The sequence below is a fragment of the Octopus sinensis genome, linkage group LG5 (genome assembly GCF_006345805.1).
Source record: "Octopus sinensis linkage group LG5, ASM634580v1, whole genome shotgun sequence".
Classification (NCBI taxonomy): Eukaryota; Metazoa; Mollusca; class Cephalopoda; order Octopoda; family Octopodidae; genus Octopus; species Octopus sinensis.
Window position 1 is genome coordinate 99737051 of NC_043001.1, and position 16704 is coordinate 99753754.

Genomic DNA, 16704 nt, shown 5'->3' on the forward strand with positions numbered 1-16704 from the left:
AGTGTTTATTGAGCGAAAACATCTAAAACTCCATGAGGCTCTAGTGGGGGGTAGTGGCAAACCCTGCTATACTCTTTCGCCACAACTTTCTTCCTGTTTCTGTTGTACCTGTATTTCAAAGGACCAGCCTTGTCAGACTCTATGTTATGCTGAATCTCCCAGAGAACTACGTTAAGGGTACATATGTCTGTGGAGTACTCAGCCACTTGTACATTAATTTCACCAGCAGGTTGTTCTGTTGATCGGATCTACTGGAACTCCTGTTGTTGTAACTGATGGAATGGCACAATGATACATATTGTCAACAGATGAGATCCAGAAATTCTTGGTATAGGAAACCATTTAGTAGCACTCAAATGATTCAGCCTTAGAATCTGATGTTTTTATGAGGGACCAATTCTGTGGGGCAAACTGGCTATAAAATGAATCCAGGTGAACAGAAATGGGGGCAATTATATTGATAAACAAATAAAATATAACAGCTTGGGTTTGGTATACAAAATATATGCAAAACGGAAAGAAAGCAAAGATTGAAGATTTTCAAACACTGAATATTTAAGTATGATTATACAGATCTATATATTAATAGCTTGAGCTTACACAGAGTACAAACTATAGGGAAAATTAAAGGGGAGGAAGTAAGGTGTTACAACTCTCTCTTTTACTCTTTTACTTGTTTCAGTCATTTGACCGCAGCCATGCTGCAGCACCGCCTTTAGTCGAGCAAATCAACCCCGGGACTTATTCTTTGTAAGCCCAGTACTTATTCTATTGGTCTCTTTTGTCAAACCGCTAAGTGACGGGGACGTAAACACACCAGCATCGGTTATCAAGCAATGCTAGGGGGACAAACACACACATACATATATATATACATATACAACAAATGTTTCTGTGGGGTCGGAGATGTTCGTAGCCAGTAATGAATTGAGCCTCTGTCATGAGGGTCGCAAAAAAGATCTTACTTTTCAGATCATGATACAGAAAAGCATAGAGGTGGAAACAGCTGTTGGACTTGTGACACCTTACTTCCTCCCTTTCATTTTCTCTGTCGCTTGTACTCTGTGTAAGCTTCATTTATTAACATATAAATAACAGTATATTTATACATAAGTATTTATTGTCTGAAAGCCTTCAGTCTTTGCTTTTTATGTTTGCACGTGTGCACACACACATTTTGTATATTAAACCCAAGCTGTTATATTTAATTTCTTTTGTTCAAATTCTGCTGAGGTTGACTTTGCCTTTCATCCTTTCGGGGTCGATAAATTAAGTACCAGTTATGCACTGGGGTTGATGTAATCGACTTAATCCATTTGTCTGTCCCCTCTGTGTTTAGCCCCTTGTGGGAAGTAAAGAAATAGGCACAGGAGTGGCTGTTTGGTAAGTAGCTTGCTAACCAACCACATGGTTCCGGGTTCAGTCCCACTGCGTGGCATCTTGGGCAAGTGTTTTCTGCTATAGCCCCGGGCCGACCAATGCCTTGTGAGTGGATTTGGTAGACGGAAACTGAAAGAAGCCTGTCGTATATATGTATATATATGTAAGTGTGTGTGAATATGTTTGTGTGTCTGTGTTTGTTCCCCTAGCATTGCTTGACAACCGATGCTGGTGTGTTTACGTCCCTGTCAAAAGAGACCGATAGAATAAGTACTGGGCTTACAAAGAATAAGTCCCGGGGTCGATTTGCTCGACTAAAGGCGGTGCTCCAGCATGGCCGCAGTCAAATGACTGAAACAAGTAAAAAGAGTAAAAAGAGTAAATATATATTTAATTTGTTTAATCTGCATAATTGCCTCTCTCTCTCTCTCTCTCTCTCTCTCTCTCTCTCTCTCTGACTATATCTTTGTGATTGGTGATTTCAATGGGCATGTTGGGCAGTACCCAGGTGTCTTTCAGTGGGATGCATGGTGACCTTGGAATTGGCTATCAAAATGAGGAGGGAATAAGGCTGCTAGAGTTCTGTGATGCAAATGACCTAATGATTTGCAACACCCACTCAGTAAAGCAGCTAGTCACTTGATAACCCATAAATCTGGTGACCATGCTAGCCAGATCAACTACATTCTCACTAGAAAGTGGATTCATGGCTGCTCATAAATGCAAAGTCCTTCCCCAGTGAAGAGTGTATCCGTCAGCATGGGTTACTCATTAGGGACTTCAAACTGCAAGCACGAAGGATTCCAGGAAGCAAGCCAGTTTGGAAAAGAAAAATCTGGAAGCTTAAGGATCTTTTGAATAGTCAAAGGTTTAGGGACTTCCTAACTGAAGGATTTGATGAGAAGGAGGAGGAGTTACAGACTTGCAATATCGAGGATAACTGGAAGTTTCTACGAGACAACTTACTGAAAGCCACAGACCAAATTTGTGGGCGGTGCAAAGTCCTAACCATTCTAAGAGTTATATGGTGGTGGAGCAATGTAGTTGACAGGGCCATTGGAGCTGTATCAGGCAGTTAGAAGGGAAGCTAGGAAGCAGGTATACTCAGCCAGAAAGGAAGAAGCTTGCCACTGTTCTGCAGCATGAATATCAGCAGCTTGAAGGGTTTCAGTTTGCAAGACAATGTGCCAGGTAAAACTGTGATGTTGTGGGGAAGAAGTGTGTTTGCATGGATAATAGTTCAGTCACAGTAAGTGACTCTGCAAAGAAAGAAGCTTGGAAGTGCAATTATGAAGGGCTACTAAATTTAGGGGACTCATGGGAAAAGGGGAGGCTTCTTGATATTGATCTAACAGAAGGGACCAGCAATCTGAATAGACAGTAGCGTTGTAGACAAAGCCATGAAGGATACGAAAATGGGCAAAGACCCTGACCCATGAGGAATAACCATTGAGATACTTAGAATATCTGGCAGTGTGGATTATGGTCTAGTTACTCATACAGTTAATCAGGTGGTGCATGAAAGAGTCATACCCAATGACTGGTATACCAGCATCGTAGCCAACTACTACAAAGGTAAAGGTGACACCTTAAATAGAAATAATTATAGAGGTATCAAGGTGTTGGATCAGGTGCTAAAGTCATGGAGAGGGTCATAACCCAATTAATTAATGAGAGTTAGTCTAGATGAGATGCAGATTAGTTTTGTGCCAGGGAGAAGCACCACTGATGTTATACTTCTGGTAAGGCAGCTGCAGAATAAATAAAAAAAAAAACCTCTGTCCTGGACTTTTGTTGACATGGAGAAGGCCTTTGACAAGGTCCCTTGATCCCTTTTCTGATGGTCAATGCAGAAACTAAAGATATATAAGTGGTTGGTGAGAGCTGTACAAACCATGTACAGGGACACAATCAGTAAGGAATGGGTTGGCAATGAGTGTAATGATAAATTCAGGGTACAAGTAGGGGTTTACCAAGGATCTTATAAGACGGGCTGCCCCTGGGAGCACCTCTATGTTGATGACTTATTCTTATAGCTGAATCACTACTGGAACTAGAGAAGAAATTTCAGGTGTGGAAGCAAGATCTAGAATTGGAGGGCCTTAGAGTTAACCTAGCAAAAACCAAAGTATTAGTAAGTAGAAAAGCAGACAACCTACAAATGCCTTGAGGTAGATGGCTCTACTCAATCTGTGGGAAAGGCTTAGGTAGAAATTCCATAAGATGTGCTTGGTGCAAGCTATGGACACGTAAGAGGTGCAGCAATATCAGAAGAAGGTTAACTAGGAAAATAGTTTTTGTGTGTGGAAGGTACAAAAGTACAATAAACACCAAAAATGTACAGAAAATTGACTCCATTAAATGCCAGTGGGGTAAAACTAGAAGTAGTTGATAGTTTCTGTTATCTAGGTGACCCAGTTAGTAGTGGAGGTGGATGCTCCGAGAGGGTAGCAGCAAGAATAAGAACTCCTACTTCTGTTGGCAAGAAAGGGCCTCATCCTCAGAGTGAAAAGCAGAGTGTATGATGCCTGTGTGCACACAGCTATGCTATACGGCAGTGAAGCATGGACTTTGACTGCTGAGGACATGCATAACCTTGAAAGAAATCAAACCAGTATGCTTTGCTGGATGCAATGTCAGAGTGCTTGTGTGACAAGATGTAAGCATCTGGAGAGAAAAGTTTGGTATAAGAAGCATCAGATCTGGTGTGCAAGAGCAATGACTACACTGGTATGGCCTAGTGATGTCTATAGATGAGGAGAGCAGTGTGAAGAAGTACAGATATCTAACTGTTGAGGGAACCCATGGAAGGGGGAGACCCAGGAAGAAGACAAGGGATGAGGTTGTTAAGCATGCTCTTTGAATGTTGGGCTCTCTGAATGACTTGCGACCAAGACCTTTGGCAATATGCCATGCTTGAGAAGACCTGTCAAACTAAGTGAAATCATAGTCGTGGCCAATGCTGGTGTCAACGTAACAGGCACCGGTGCCAGTGGCACGTAAAAAGCACCTTTGGAGTGTTAGGCATCACAAAGGCAATGACAAATGACTGAGGCCTTTGGCAATATGCTGTGCTTGAGTAGAAGAGCCATCAAGCCAAATGAAATCTTAGACATGGCAGATACTGGTGTCATGCAACTAGCACCTGAGCTAGTGGTACGTAAAAGGTACCCCTTACACTCTCAGAGTATTTGGTGTTAAGAAAGGCATCTAGCCATAGAAACTGTGCCAAATCAGACTGAAATACAGTGCAGCCCCTTACATTACCAGCCTCGGTCAAACCGTTCAACCCATGCCAGCATAGACAATGGACATTAAATGATGATGATGATATATATATATATATATATACACACACGCACGTGTGTATGTATGTATGTATGTATGTATGTATGTATGCATGTATGTATGTATGTATATATATATATATATATATATAATGTGTGACAATTATTTGGTCGGAGCAGTTTTCTGCCAAGACATCCAAAACTCAGAGTCTTATTATGGCAACCGAATAATTGTCACATATTACAGATAAATTCCTCTATTTACTTAATATCAAGGTCTCATTCTTTCTTTTGTTGTTTTACCTTTACTATATATATATATATATATATATATATACACGTGCATGTATATATATTAGTATATATATATATATATATATATATATATATATGTGACACGTAAAAGCACATACATATATATATATATATATATATATATATATATATATATATATACGTACATACATATATATATATATATATATACATACATATATATATATACACATGCGTGTATATATATATTAACATACATACATACATACACACACATATATATATACACACGGCGCACACACGTATCTCTTGAACTGATTCCTTCACGATTGCGCTACAACTATAGCTGATTTTCAAAGAATTCCCACGCAGAATCTTGCCAATTCTATAAGGCATGCAGTGACATGTCAGAAGTATATGAAACTGAAATTTAATCAAATACACCTAACTAAACGAAACAGGTGATAAAAAAAATATTGAAACACTTGAACAATTCAAAACTATTTTCTTAACCGAACAGTTCTTTCCATAAACAGCTGATTATCCAAGGGACGCAACTCACATTTAAATATCGAAGAGTTATTCCTCTTCCCAAACAAACTGCATTCATCCGTAAGCAACATTTATTTTTTTACCTTGGAAAATCTTAAGCTACTAATGACCATCTTGAGTTATAAGCTAAGACTACTTGAGTAAGGAAGTGGTGATTGCTGGAATAAGCTTAATCATATATCTTTCTTGAAACATGACACTCAAGTTGTCATAAATGTTATAAAATACTGTTTACAAATATTCATAACTCTCAAATGTAATGGAGTACTTTAATTTGCTCAGCCTATAAGAAAGGAATCAGGATGTGTGTGTGTATCTTGCTAAGCCTACATTTGCTATCATCTATAACACCCTTGATGCACTATAATTCTCTTGATGATCTTCACTTATCTCTCCATTTCTCATTTTTCTACCACCTGTGTTGATAACCCTTCACTTGGCGTAGGTATAAAAGACTACATCAGACTCTCCTCATCACTTCTCCTCTATCTCTAACCCTTTCACCTATATATAACCGATTGTGCCAAATTGTCTGTACCCATGGACACAGTAACTTTCTCTACTGACAATAATCCCTCTCTCTTTCTCTCCTCCACTGCCTCCCACCCTACCCTGCTTCATTCCACATTATCCATATTGTCCTCCACACCCACATTTTACACTCTTCTCCTTCATCCCCATGTTGAACCAAGAAATTCTGTCCTATACCTCTCTCTCTCACCCTCCTCTGATCCTATCCAAATTGCCATTGCTCTCTTGACCTCCCCATGTAAACAGTATCATCATTGTTATCCTGTTATTGCCCTCTTCTTGCATCCCTTTAACTCCCCAATTCAGTCAGCACTAACAATTTCAATCCTTTCCTCCCCCTAGTTTCTCTGCCCCCACCCCACCCCGCATACTGAGGCGCCCCCTGGATACCTCATCACCAGTATTTATTCCTTCACAGCTACTACTAATTCATTTTGAACACCCTCATGAATATCTGAAGCCAAGTAGCTCCCCTTTGACGAGAACCTGCTCTGTCCCACCTCCTTCCTTCATGTCCTAACCCACATCTACTTGCATAAATCCTCCTCCCCTCAGGTTTTGTATGCCTGCAAGCTGCATGGCAACTTCCATAGTGATGGAGGCGCAAGAAAATCACCCAGCATGCATGCTAGAAAGTGATTGACATTAGGAAGGGCATTCAGCTGTAGAAACCTTGCCAAAGTAGACACTGGGTTATGATGATACAGTCCTTGGACCCATCGGATTCTGTCCAGCCATCCAACCCATGGCCGTTTAACATGAAGACGGGTTATTAGATGATAATGAAATATATATGTTTGCTACTTTCATTAACTGCTCAATGCCATACAATAACAGAATTGTGTCAATACATTAATATTCTTTTTCAATACAATGACAAAATAAATATCAAGTGAATACCTAAATATACATACACATACTTAGATGTATATGTATGTTGGATTGTGTTTCTATATTTGTATATATAGATATTTAGAGAGAGATAACTATACCGGTTCATATGCATACACAAAACTTTACATACGTCTTGTCAGATCCTAATGGCTGGTGGCCACCAGCCATTAGAGTCTGATGAAACCTATGTAAAGCTGGGAGCTCTATGGATGTAGGCTTGAAAGAAATGAAGATAGTATGCTTTGCTGGATGTGTAATGTCAGTGAGCAAGTACGACAGGGTGTAAGCATCTGGAGAAAAACATTGGACATAAGAGGATTTCAGATGTGGTGTGCAAAAGAGACGACTGTGTTGGTGTGGTCATGTGATGCATATGAATGAGGACAGCTGTCTGAAGAAGTGCCAATCTCTACCAGTGGAGGGAAACCGTGGAAGGGGGAGACCCAAGAAGACATGGGACAAGGTGGTGAAGCATGATCTTCGAATGCTGGACCCCGTGGTGGCAATGACAAATGACTGAGGCCTTTGGCAATATACCATGCTTGAGAAGCCCCCCTCAAGCCTAGCAAAATCACAGCTGTGGCCATTGACAGTGTCATGTAACTGGCACCTAAGCTGGTGGCACCTCTCAAGTGTTGGGCCCCATGGTGGCAACAACAAATGACTGAGACTTTTGGCAATATGCCATGTTTGAGTAGAAGACCCATCAAGCCAAGTGAAACCTTAGTCATGGCAGATACTGGTGTCATGCAACTGGCAGCTGTGCCGGTGGAACATGTAAAAGCAACCATTACGTTCTTGGTGTGGTTGGCATTAGAAAAGGTATCCAGCCATAGGAAACCATACCAAATCAAACTGGAGTCTGGTGTAGCCCCTCAGCTTACCAGCCCTAGTCAAACTGTGCAACCCATACCAGCATGGACAATGGACGTTAAATGATGATGATGATGAGACACACACACACACACACCACACACACACACACTCACACACAAAACAATAAAGAAGGCAATGTCATTAACAGCTACATTAATTCATTCCCTCATTAATTATGTACAGTTTCTGTAACATAGTTAATTAACTGTTGCCCAAACAAGGATTTATCAGCAGCACTATCTTGGGTTCATCTAAGAGCAACAATTTAATGTTTTTAATTGTATAATATTTGAAGGGTGTTAAATGTAAGAGTTCATCCTTATTTTAGAGTTATATTACAGAAAAATTGTCATAATTATTGAAGCCAATGAACACATCCACCACCATTTGCAGTTTTCAACGTTTCACTTGTTTCTCTTTTTCCAAAGTAGTTGAGCTATTTTATTCTGCACACCCACTCTTTTTACTCTTTTACTCTTTTACTTGTTTCAGTCATTTGACTGCGGCCATGCTGGAGCACCGCCTTTTGTCAAGCAAATCAACCCTGGGACTTATTCTTTGTAAGCCCAGTACTTATTCTATCGGTCTCTTTTGTCAAACCGCTAAGTGACGGGGACGTAAACACACCAGCATTGGTTGTCAAGCAATACTAGGGGGACAAACACAGACACACAAACATATACACACACATTTATATATATATATATACGACAGGCTTCCTTCAGTTTCCGTCTACCAAATCCACTCACAAGGCATTGGTCGGCCCGGGGCTATAGCAGAAGACACTTGCCCAAGGTGCCATGCAGTGGGACACTGAACCCGGAACCATGTGGTTGGTTAGCAAGCTACTTACCACACAGCCACTCCTGCGCCTATATTGCCCACTCTCAAATATTTGCCCACTCAAATAATGCCCACTCTCAAATATTTTTCCCTAAACCATTCTGTTGCCTTCTCAATGAGTATGCATTTTTGTTTTTTTTTACATACTTTGTTTATGTTTTTTCAAAGGATTTTACTGTTCTTACATTTTGCTAGTAAGTATGCAAGCTAATGACATTTTGTTTTTATTTTACTTCCTTTTGTTGTTGCTAACATCAGAATACAGGTGTGAAGGTGCATTCACTTCCCTTGTATTGGGACTTATTTTATCTTATTTCTATATTATTGTAGTGATGAATTGTTAGAAGTGCATTGTTACTCAGTCTTTCTTGATGAGTGTGTGGGTGGAATCTGCATCCTATATTGACATAGCTTCTGTTATTGGTCATAAGGTTCTGTTTTTTTTTGGGTGTCTGGGGGGGGGGAATTTTTACTTCAATATTTTTATCTAGCCATTATGTTTCTAGCAGTTGTAATTTGTTTGTTTCTTTTCACTGTATTCTCCATTGTGTTCTGCAGTTCTTTCACACAAGCTGCACACTGTCTCTCCTGTGTTGGTTGAGGTGGTGTCCTTATCCCTTTAGTATTTAAACCGGCCATATCCGGCCAAAATAGTTAACCTGTTTTATGTTCAAACTGACCAGATCCAGGCTCTCACACTTACCCTACAATGTTATTCTACATTAAGTAATTACACCATCAAGATCTTGAAGATATGAGATAATGCATGATTAATTCAAATCAATGGGAATCAATAAGCATTATGTTTGATAGAATAATCAGAACACTAAAGGGTTATACTGCCTTTCCACGTACCTCATATGAGAGACAATGTCTCTAATTTTGTAGTTTATTTTCAAGTTTATTGCACATACATTGTAGTTGTTGCCAATGCAAGATGTTTTCTTAAATGGGCTTGATATACATATGAAGCTGGGCTGAAAAGTTCATAGGCTGACTATGACGGAATGATGTTAAAGCTGTCAAGTTGTGCATGCATTAACTTCAACCTTTCTTGTTAATAGCTGTATTGTTTCTTTTCAGAAACTGACATCTGACTGTTCAAAGACGACTTCAAAAGTAACTGGTGGCAATTTTTCTTTATAAAAATCAGCAAAATTTGGCATCATGGTGTTTTCAAGTACTTACAGAAAAACAGTTTAGTGCCCAAAGGGCTCATGCTGATATGGTTGCTGCATTAGGGAATGATACTCCAGCTTTATCAACAGTGCAAAAGTGGGCTGCTTGAAGATAACCTAATGTCTGGACATCCTGCAACTGCCACCATCAAGGAAAACATGGTGATGGATGAAAGGTGACTGACTATAAATCATTTAGCCAATGCTATTAGAATTTCATGTGAGAGAATGAAGAACGTTCTGAAGGCACATGGCTCAGTGGTTAGAGCATTGGGCTCATAATCATGAGGTAGTGAGTTCAATTCCCAAACTGGTCTGTGTGTTGTGCACTTGAGCAAGACATGTTATTGCACATTGTTCCAGTTCACTCAGGTGTGGAAATGAGTTGCACCATCACTGGTGCCAGACTCTACTTTTGTCTTTCCTTTGGGTAACATCAGTTGCCAAGAGAGAAGGGGAGGCTGGTATGCATGGGCAACTGCTGGTCTTCCATAAAAAACAACCTTGCTTAGGTTTACACTTCAGAGGGTAACTTTGTAGGTGCAATCCCATGGTCATTCATGACCACAGGGGGTCTTTACTCTTTATCCTTACTCAATGGATGACAGGTGATTGACTATAAATCAAATAGCCAATGCTATTAGCATTTTGTGTAAGAGAGTGGAGAATATTCAGCACAATGAACTTGATATGATGATGGTTTCTGCTTGGTGAATGCCATGTTTTCTGACTCGTGGTCAAAAGTGCACCATGCTGATCACATCATGTAATAACTTGACATTGTTTGAGGCCAGTTGGTTTCTTAAATGTTTCCTAACCCAGGATGAGCAGAGTGATCATCACCTTGAACCAGGGACAAAGAGACAGTCTATGCAATGGAAGCCACCCCTCCTCACCTGCTCCTGACAAAATCAAGGTTGTTTCATCTGCAGGGAATCGAATGGTTTCAATTTTTTGGAATGCTTATTGAGTATCTTCGAAAGGGCCACACCATCAATGAGAGTACTATACCAACTTACTGAAGTAGTTATGAAGGGCTTCAAGACCAAATACCCAGGAAAACTAACAAAAGGGGCCTTGTTTCATCAGGACAATGTTCCAGTAGAGAAGTCATTGGTTCCAATGTCTGCTGTGCATGTTTGTGGCTTTGAACTGGTTGATTTAGCTCCATCTGATTCTCATCTGTTCCCCAACATGGAGAAACACCGGAAGGGCTGTGGTGGGCATGTGGGGTTGGCAAGGTGCAAGTGGCCAGTTGGAAGTGGACAGCATATGAGAGTAGACCTGTTAGATGGTATAGCAGCAGGCAGCATGTGGATGTTGTGAGTGACTCCTTTCACATAGACAGATGGTATAGTGGCAGATAAAGCACATGGACATTGTGAATTACCCCTTCCAGATAGACAGGCAAGACCACTGTAATTCTCCCTCTGCTTCTGTCTTTTCCTCCACATCACAAGTTATTTTGGCTTAAAAAAATGTATGCATCCCTTGACCATGTTTGCATGCATGAGGCTGATGATATAAGACTTGGAAGGCAGCTCTTTGAGCAGCATTCCTTGTCTGATAAACTTAAATACATGCCCAAAGAAGTTACACAACTCTACCTCAACATATCATTAGATGAAAGGACGAGCATATGTGAGCAGAAAATATCATGCAATTAGTAGAAAGCTCAGATATGATAGTAACTTTGATCACCAAAGCGGTCTATCATGGACTCATAACTGGATTACTACCTTCCAGTTTGAAGGGTGTGTTTGCAATCCAGGAACAGGAAATATGCACCAAATACCTGATACACAAAAGGGACAGAAATGCAAGAAATGCAGTAAAATGTGACAACCAATGCAGACTTGGTGGAGTTAACACTGAAGATATCACCCACATCATAATACTGTAATGACATTTTCAGACAACTGCTTATCTACCAATGAGACATGATGTTATAGCTAGGACACTGTATCAGGAAATCCATTGAAAGGATAACCCCAAGGGCAAAGAAATAAGAACCCACTGTATGGTGCAAGCCATAGGCACTCATAATAAAAAGGAGCATTGGTGGAATGTTCCAGTGAAAGCCTCAATAAAATGTTAACACAATAGACCTGATATAAGGATTTGGGATAGAGAAGAGAAAATGTGTACATTTGTGGAAATCAACTGCTCAGCAGAAGTTAGTATAAAGCTAAAGATCAGCAAAAAAAAATATCTATACTGAACTACTGAACATGTGCAGGTTTATACCTGTAATTATTGGGGCACTGGAATATGTAACACACTGCCTACATACCAATCTTGAGAGATAAGGCTTCTCAAAACCAGAAAGGAGAAAGCTGATTTGAAGACTACAGATCCAATCCATCACTGGAACTGTAAAAATCTGTAAAATTTTCCAGAAGTTTATCAAGTATATATGAACATGTCTAGACGTGAAAGTTTATGCATGAGAAGACATACATAAAACAAAACATACAAATCTGTACGTACACATACAAACGTACCTAGCCAAAAATAAACTTCTGTACCTGACTTTCATTGAGATGGAGAAAGCCTTTGACAAGTTCTCCTGATCCCTTATCTGGTGATCAATGCAGAAACTAGGGAAAGATGAGTGGTTGGTGAGAGCTGTACAAGCCATGTACAGGGATACTGTCAGTAAGGTAAAGGTTAGCAATGAGTATAGTGAAGAATTCCAAGTAGAAGTAGGGGTTCACTAAGGATCAGTCCTCAGCCCCCATTTATTCATCATAGTCCTCCAGGTAATAACAGAGGAATTCAAGACAGGCTGCCTCTGGGAACACCTCTATGCTGATGACCAGAACTATAGAAGTTTCAGGTGTGGAAGTAAGGTCTAGAATTGAAGGGCCTTAGAGTCAATCTAGCAAAAGCCAAAGTCTTAACATGTAGGAAGGCAGACAAATCACAAATCCCTTCAAGTAGATGGCCCTGCTTGAGCTGTAGAAAAGGCATAGGTAGAAACTCCATAAAATGTACCCAGTGTAAGCTATGGACACATAAGAGGTGCAGCAATATGAAAGGAAGGTTAACTGGGGAGATAGTTTTTGTGTGGCAAATGCACAGGTGCAATAAGCACCAAAGATGTACAGAAAACAGATTCCATCACATGCCAGGGGGAAAAACTAGAAGTAGTTGATAACTTCTGTTATCTAGGTGACCAAGTCAGTAGCAGGGATGGATGGTTTGTGAGCATGGCTGCTAGAATAAGAATAGCCTGGGCAAAGTTCAGAGAGCTCCTACTTCTGCTGGTAACAAAGAGCCTCTCACTCAGTGTGAAAGGTAGATGTATGTGTGTGAACAGACATTGCACGGCAGTGAAACATGGGCTGTGACTGCTGAGGACTTGTGTAGGCTTGAAAGAAATTAAGCTAGAATGCTCTGCAGGATGTGTAATGTCAGTGTGCATACATGACAGAGTGTAAGTGCCCTGAGAGAAAGGTTGGACATAAGAAGCATTAGATGTGGTGTGCAAGAGAGATGGCTGCAATGATCATCTGGTGTGTATGGATAAGGACAGCAGTATGAAGAACTATCACACCCTAACAGTGGAAGGAACCTGTGGAAGAGGTGGACCCAGGAAGAGATGGGGTGAGATGGTGAAGCATGACCTTTGAACGTTGGGCCTCACAGTGGCAATGACAAGTGACTGAGACCTTTGAAGATATGCTGTGCTTGAGAAGACCCAGCAAACCAAGAGAGATCGTATCTGTGGCCTATATCAGTGTCATATAACTGGCCTGTTTAAAAGTATCCTTAAATCATTGGGCAATATGCTGTGATTGAGAAGACCTGTTGAGTCAAGTGAAATTGTTGTTGTGGCCAATGCCATTGCTGCCTGACTAGCACCCATGCCAGTGGCATGTAAAAAGTATCATTCAAATGTGGACGATGCCAGTGCTGCCTGACTGGCTCTCATGCTGGTGGCATGTAAAAAGCACCATTCAAGCATGGTCATTGCCAGTGCCACCTGACTGGCCCCAATGCTGGTGGCACATAAAAACCCCACTACACTCTCAGAGTGGTTGGTGCTAGGAAGGGCAACCAGCTGTTGAAACATTGCCAGAACAGACTGAAGCCTGGTGCAACCTCCTGGCTTGCCAGTCCTTAGTCAAACCGTCCAACTCATAAATGATTATGATGATGATACATGCAAAAATACCCTGTTGATGCTGAAATTTCAATGAAGAAGTCTTGGATTTTGGTTAGAAACTGGCTCTTTCTCTACTGGCAAGAAATCTTGAAATAAAACCGAATAATGACATACATATGCACATAATTCACATACACACATAGGCATTTCACACCATGCATCAAGCTATAAACATCCATAAGTACATGGTATATAGTAATGTAGATGGTTGTAAGGTACAGATTTATTATACAAATGTATCCATACAAGCCCACCCAATCTTAAAACATAAATTTGATTAATTTTATTAAAGTTATGCCAGAAAGTTTATGCTTACCTGTAAGAGTATATAACTTTACATCTTTCTTAATGGTCTCACCCACCATAAATGGAGGCATCGTTTTTGGTGATGGAATGCGTATAGTGTTATTGTTAGAGTCAAAACCTTCCAAACGGCCTTTGATCTGAAATTCAGACATATTTCTAATTTTAACCCAAAGAGTAATCAGAAGGAAAATAATACAGGGAAGACTTGGTAAATAAACGAAAAATATTTTTGCATTTTGATATTTTTTTAATATTTAGCATGGCAGAAAAGAAAATATTTGACAGGTGTTGGTCTCATATGAGCATGAAGAACATTCTGTCCATTCAGAAATCAATTAAATAACAGTCACAGTGCAAAATTTACTCTGCATCAGCTTGATTCTAATTTAGCGTGGAATCTCTTATTTGTTGAATAACAGATATATTAATGCATTACATATCCACCTCCAAAAAGAGAGGAATCTCCTGATTTGAGTTCAAATGAATGTTATTAACTGATCTGAATTATATAGGATTGATTACTCAGAGAATTTCACAAGACACCATAACTTCTTTTCTGACTTGGAACTTCATTGCATATTGAAACTACATTGACAACTACCACCTCCACTTCAACTAAATAATGACAGTTCTAAACACCACAGTATAGTTCTAGATACTACAATACACTCACCAGTAACTCTAGAGGTAGAATCTATGCTCTGTACACAAGACAGCATGCTGATTTCTTCACAAAGACATACAATGAAATGCAACATTTATTACTTTTATAATGAACAGTTGTGCAAGTTGCTGGAAAACAGAGGAAGATGGAAAGAATAGCATAAAATTTCTTTGTTGAGAAAAATTGAAGAAAGGTTTTATAATGGCACTAACTGCTAATAGTAAGTGGACTGGACAGTTGCCAAAGAAAGCTTTCGACTAACTTTGTTTTGTTCAGATTCTTTTTAACCTCCTTCAAACATGTGTTCAAGCATGAAGAGCTCCCACACTTTCAAATATCTTCCAGAGTTCTATTTTTGTTTTGAAGAGTCTGAAGGGCTTGTGTGTGTGTGTGTGTGTGTGTTTGTGCATGCACGCAGGTATGTGTGTGTGTCACAGAGAAGGCATTGACAAAAGATATAATATGTGATTTATACACATGTACAAATAATAGTGACATTCTCTGAGAATAGTTGCAAGGAAAAAAAAAGACAGAGTAAAATATAGAGTTATAAAACATTTCCCATTGCATGAAATGTGCATGGCAAAAGTCAGTTATTTATGTTTAATAAATGGTATTAAAAAAAACTATTATGTAACTGGCTATTTTGACCCAAAAGTTGATTTCTTAAATGATAATGATAGTTGTAGAATATTCTTGACACTGTGGAAATTGAAAGTAAAGAAGTATTAAAGTAAATTAGACTGGTTTCAGAACTGCTACAAATAACCAAGTGCATAAGAACAAAACAATTTCTTCCGAAACCTAATGTCCTATTTTGTACTGTGTCCGGTCTTTCAAGGAGAAAAAAAAGAGAAATTGCATTGTCTCTACAATAAACTATACAATCTAATGAAGAATCAGCTACAAAGACAAAATGAAATTTTCTTTGGGTTAAAAAGTGATTTGCTACAAAGGTAAAGGTGACGCACTAGATACAAATAATTACAGAGGTATCAAGCTGTTGGATCAGGTAATGAAGGTTACGGAGAGGGTCATAGCCCAACTAATTTGAGAGAGAGTTAGTTTAGATGAGATGCAGTTTGGATTCGTGCCAGGGAAAAGCACCACTGACGCCATATTCCTGGTAAGACAGATGCAGGAGAAATATCTAGCCAAAGATAAGCCCCTGTACCTGGCTTTTGTTGACATGGAGAAAGCCTTTGACAGGGTCCCCCGATCCCTTATCTGGTGGTCAATGAGGAAACTAGGGATAGATGAATGGTTAGTGAGAGCTGTGCAAGCCATGTACAGGGACGCAGCTCATAAGGTGAGGGTTGGCAACAAGTACAGTGAAGAATTCCGGGTAGAGGTGGGGTCCACCAAGGTTCAGTCCTCAGCCCCCTCCTATTTATCGTAGTCCTCCAGGCAATAACGGAGGAATTCAAGACAGGATGCCCCTGGGAGCTCCTCTATGCTGATGACCTTGCTCTAATTACTGAGTCACTATCAGAACTGGAGGAGAGGTTTCAGGTGTGGAAGCAAGGATTAGAATCGAAGGGCCTTAGAGTCAACCTAGCTAAAACCAAAGTCCTAATAAGTAGGAAGGTAGACAAGTCACAAACGCCTTCAGGTAGATGGCCTTGCTCGATCTGTATACATATATATTTATATATGTATGTGCATATATATATATAGAAAAGGTGTAGGTAGAAACTCTATAAGATGCACCAAGTGTAAGCTATGGACACATAAGAGGTGCAGCAA

At 39.9% G+C, this 16704-nt stretch overlaps 1 protein-coding gene across 1 annotated transcript in view; it reads right to left on the bottom strand.

Annotated features, from left to right (window-relative positions):
- The window catches only part of LOC115212229, a gene marked incomplete at its 5' end in the record, with an annotated part of 45400 nt that overhangs the window by 15444 nt on the left and 13252 nt on the right, over positions 1–16704 (bottom strand). The window contains one exon of the mRNA XM_029781067.2: positions 14305–14431. Coding sequence (XP_029636927.2) covers positions 14305–14431 — 127 coding nt within the window. The remainder of the gene's footprint in view (positions 1–14304; positions 14432–16704) is intronic.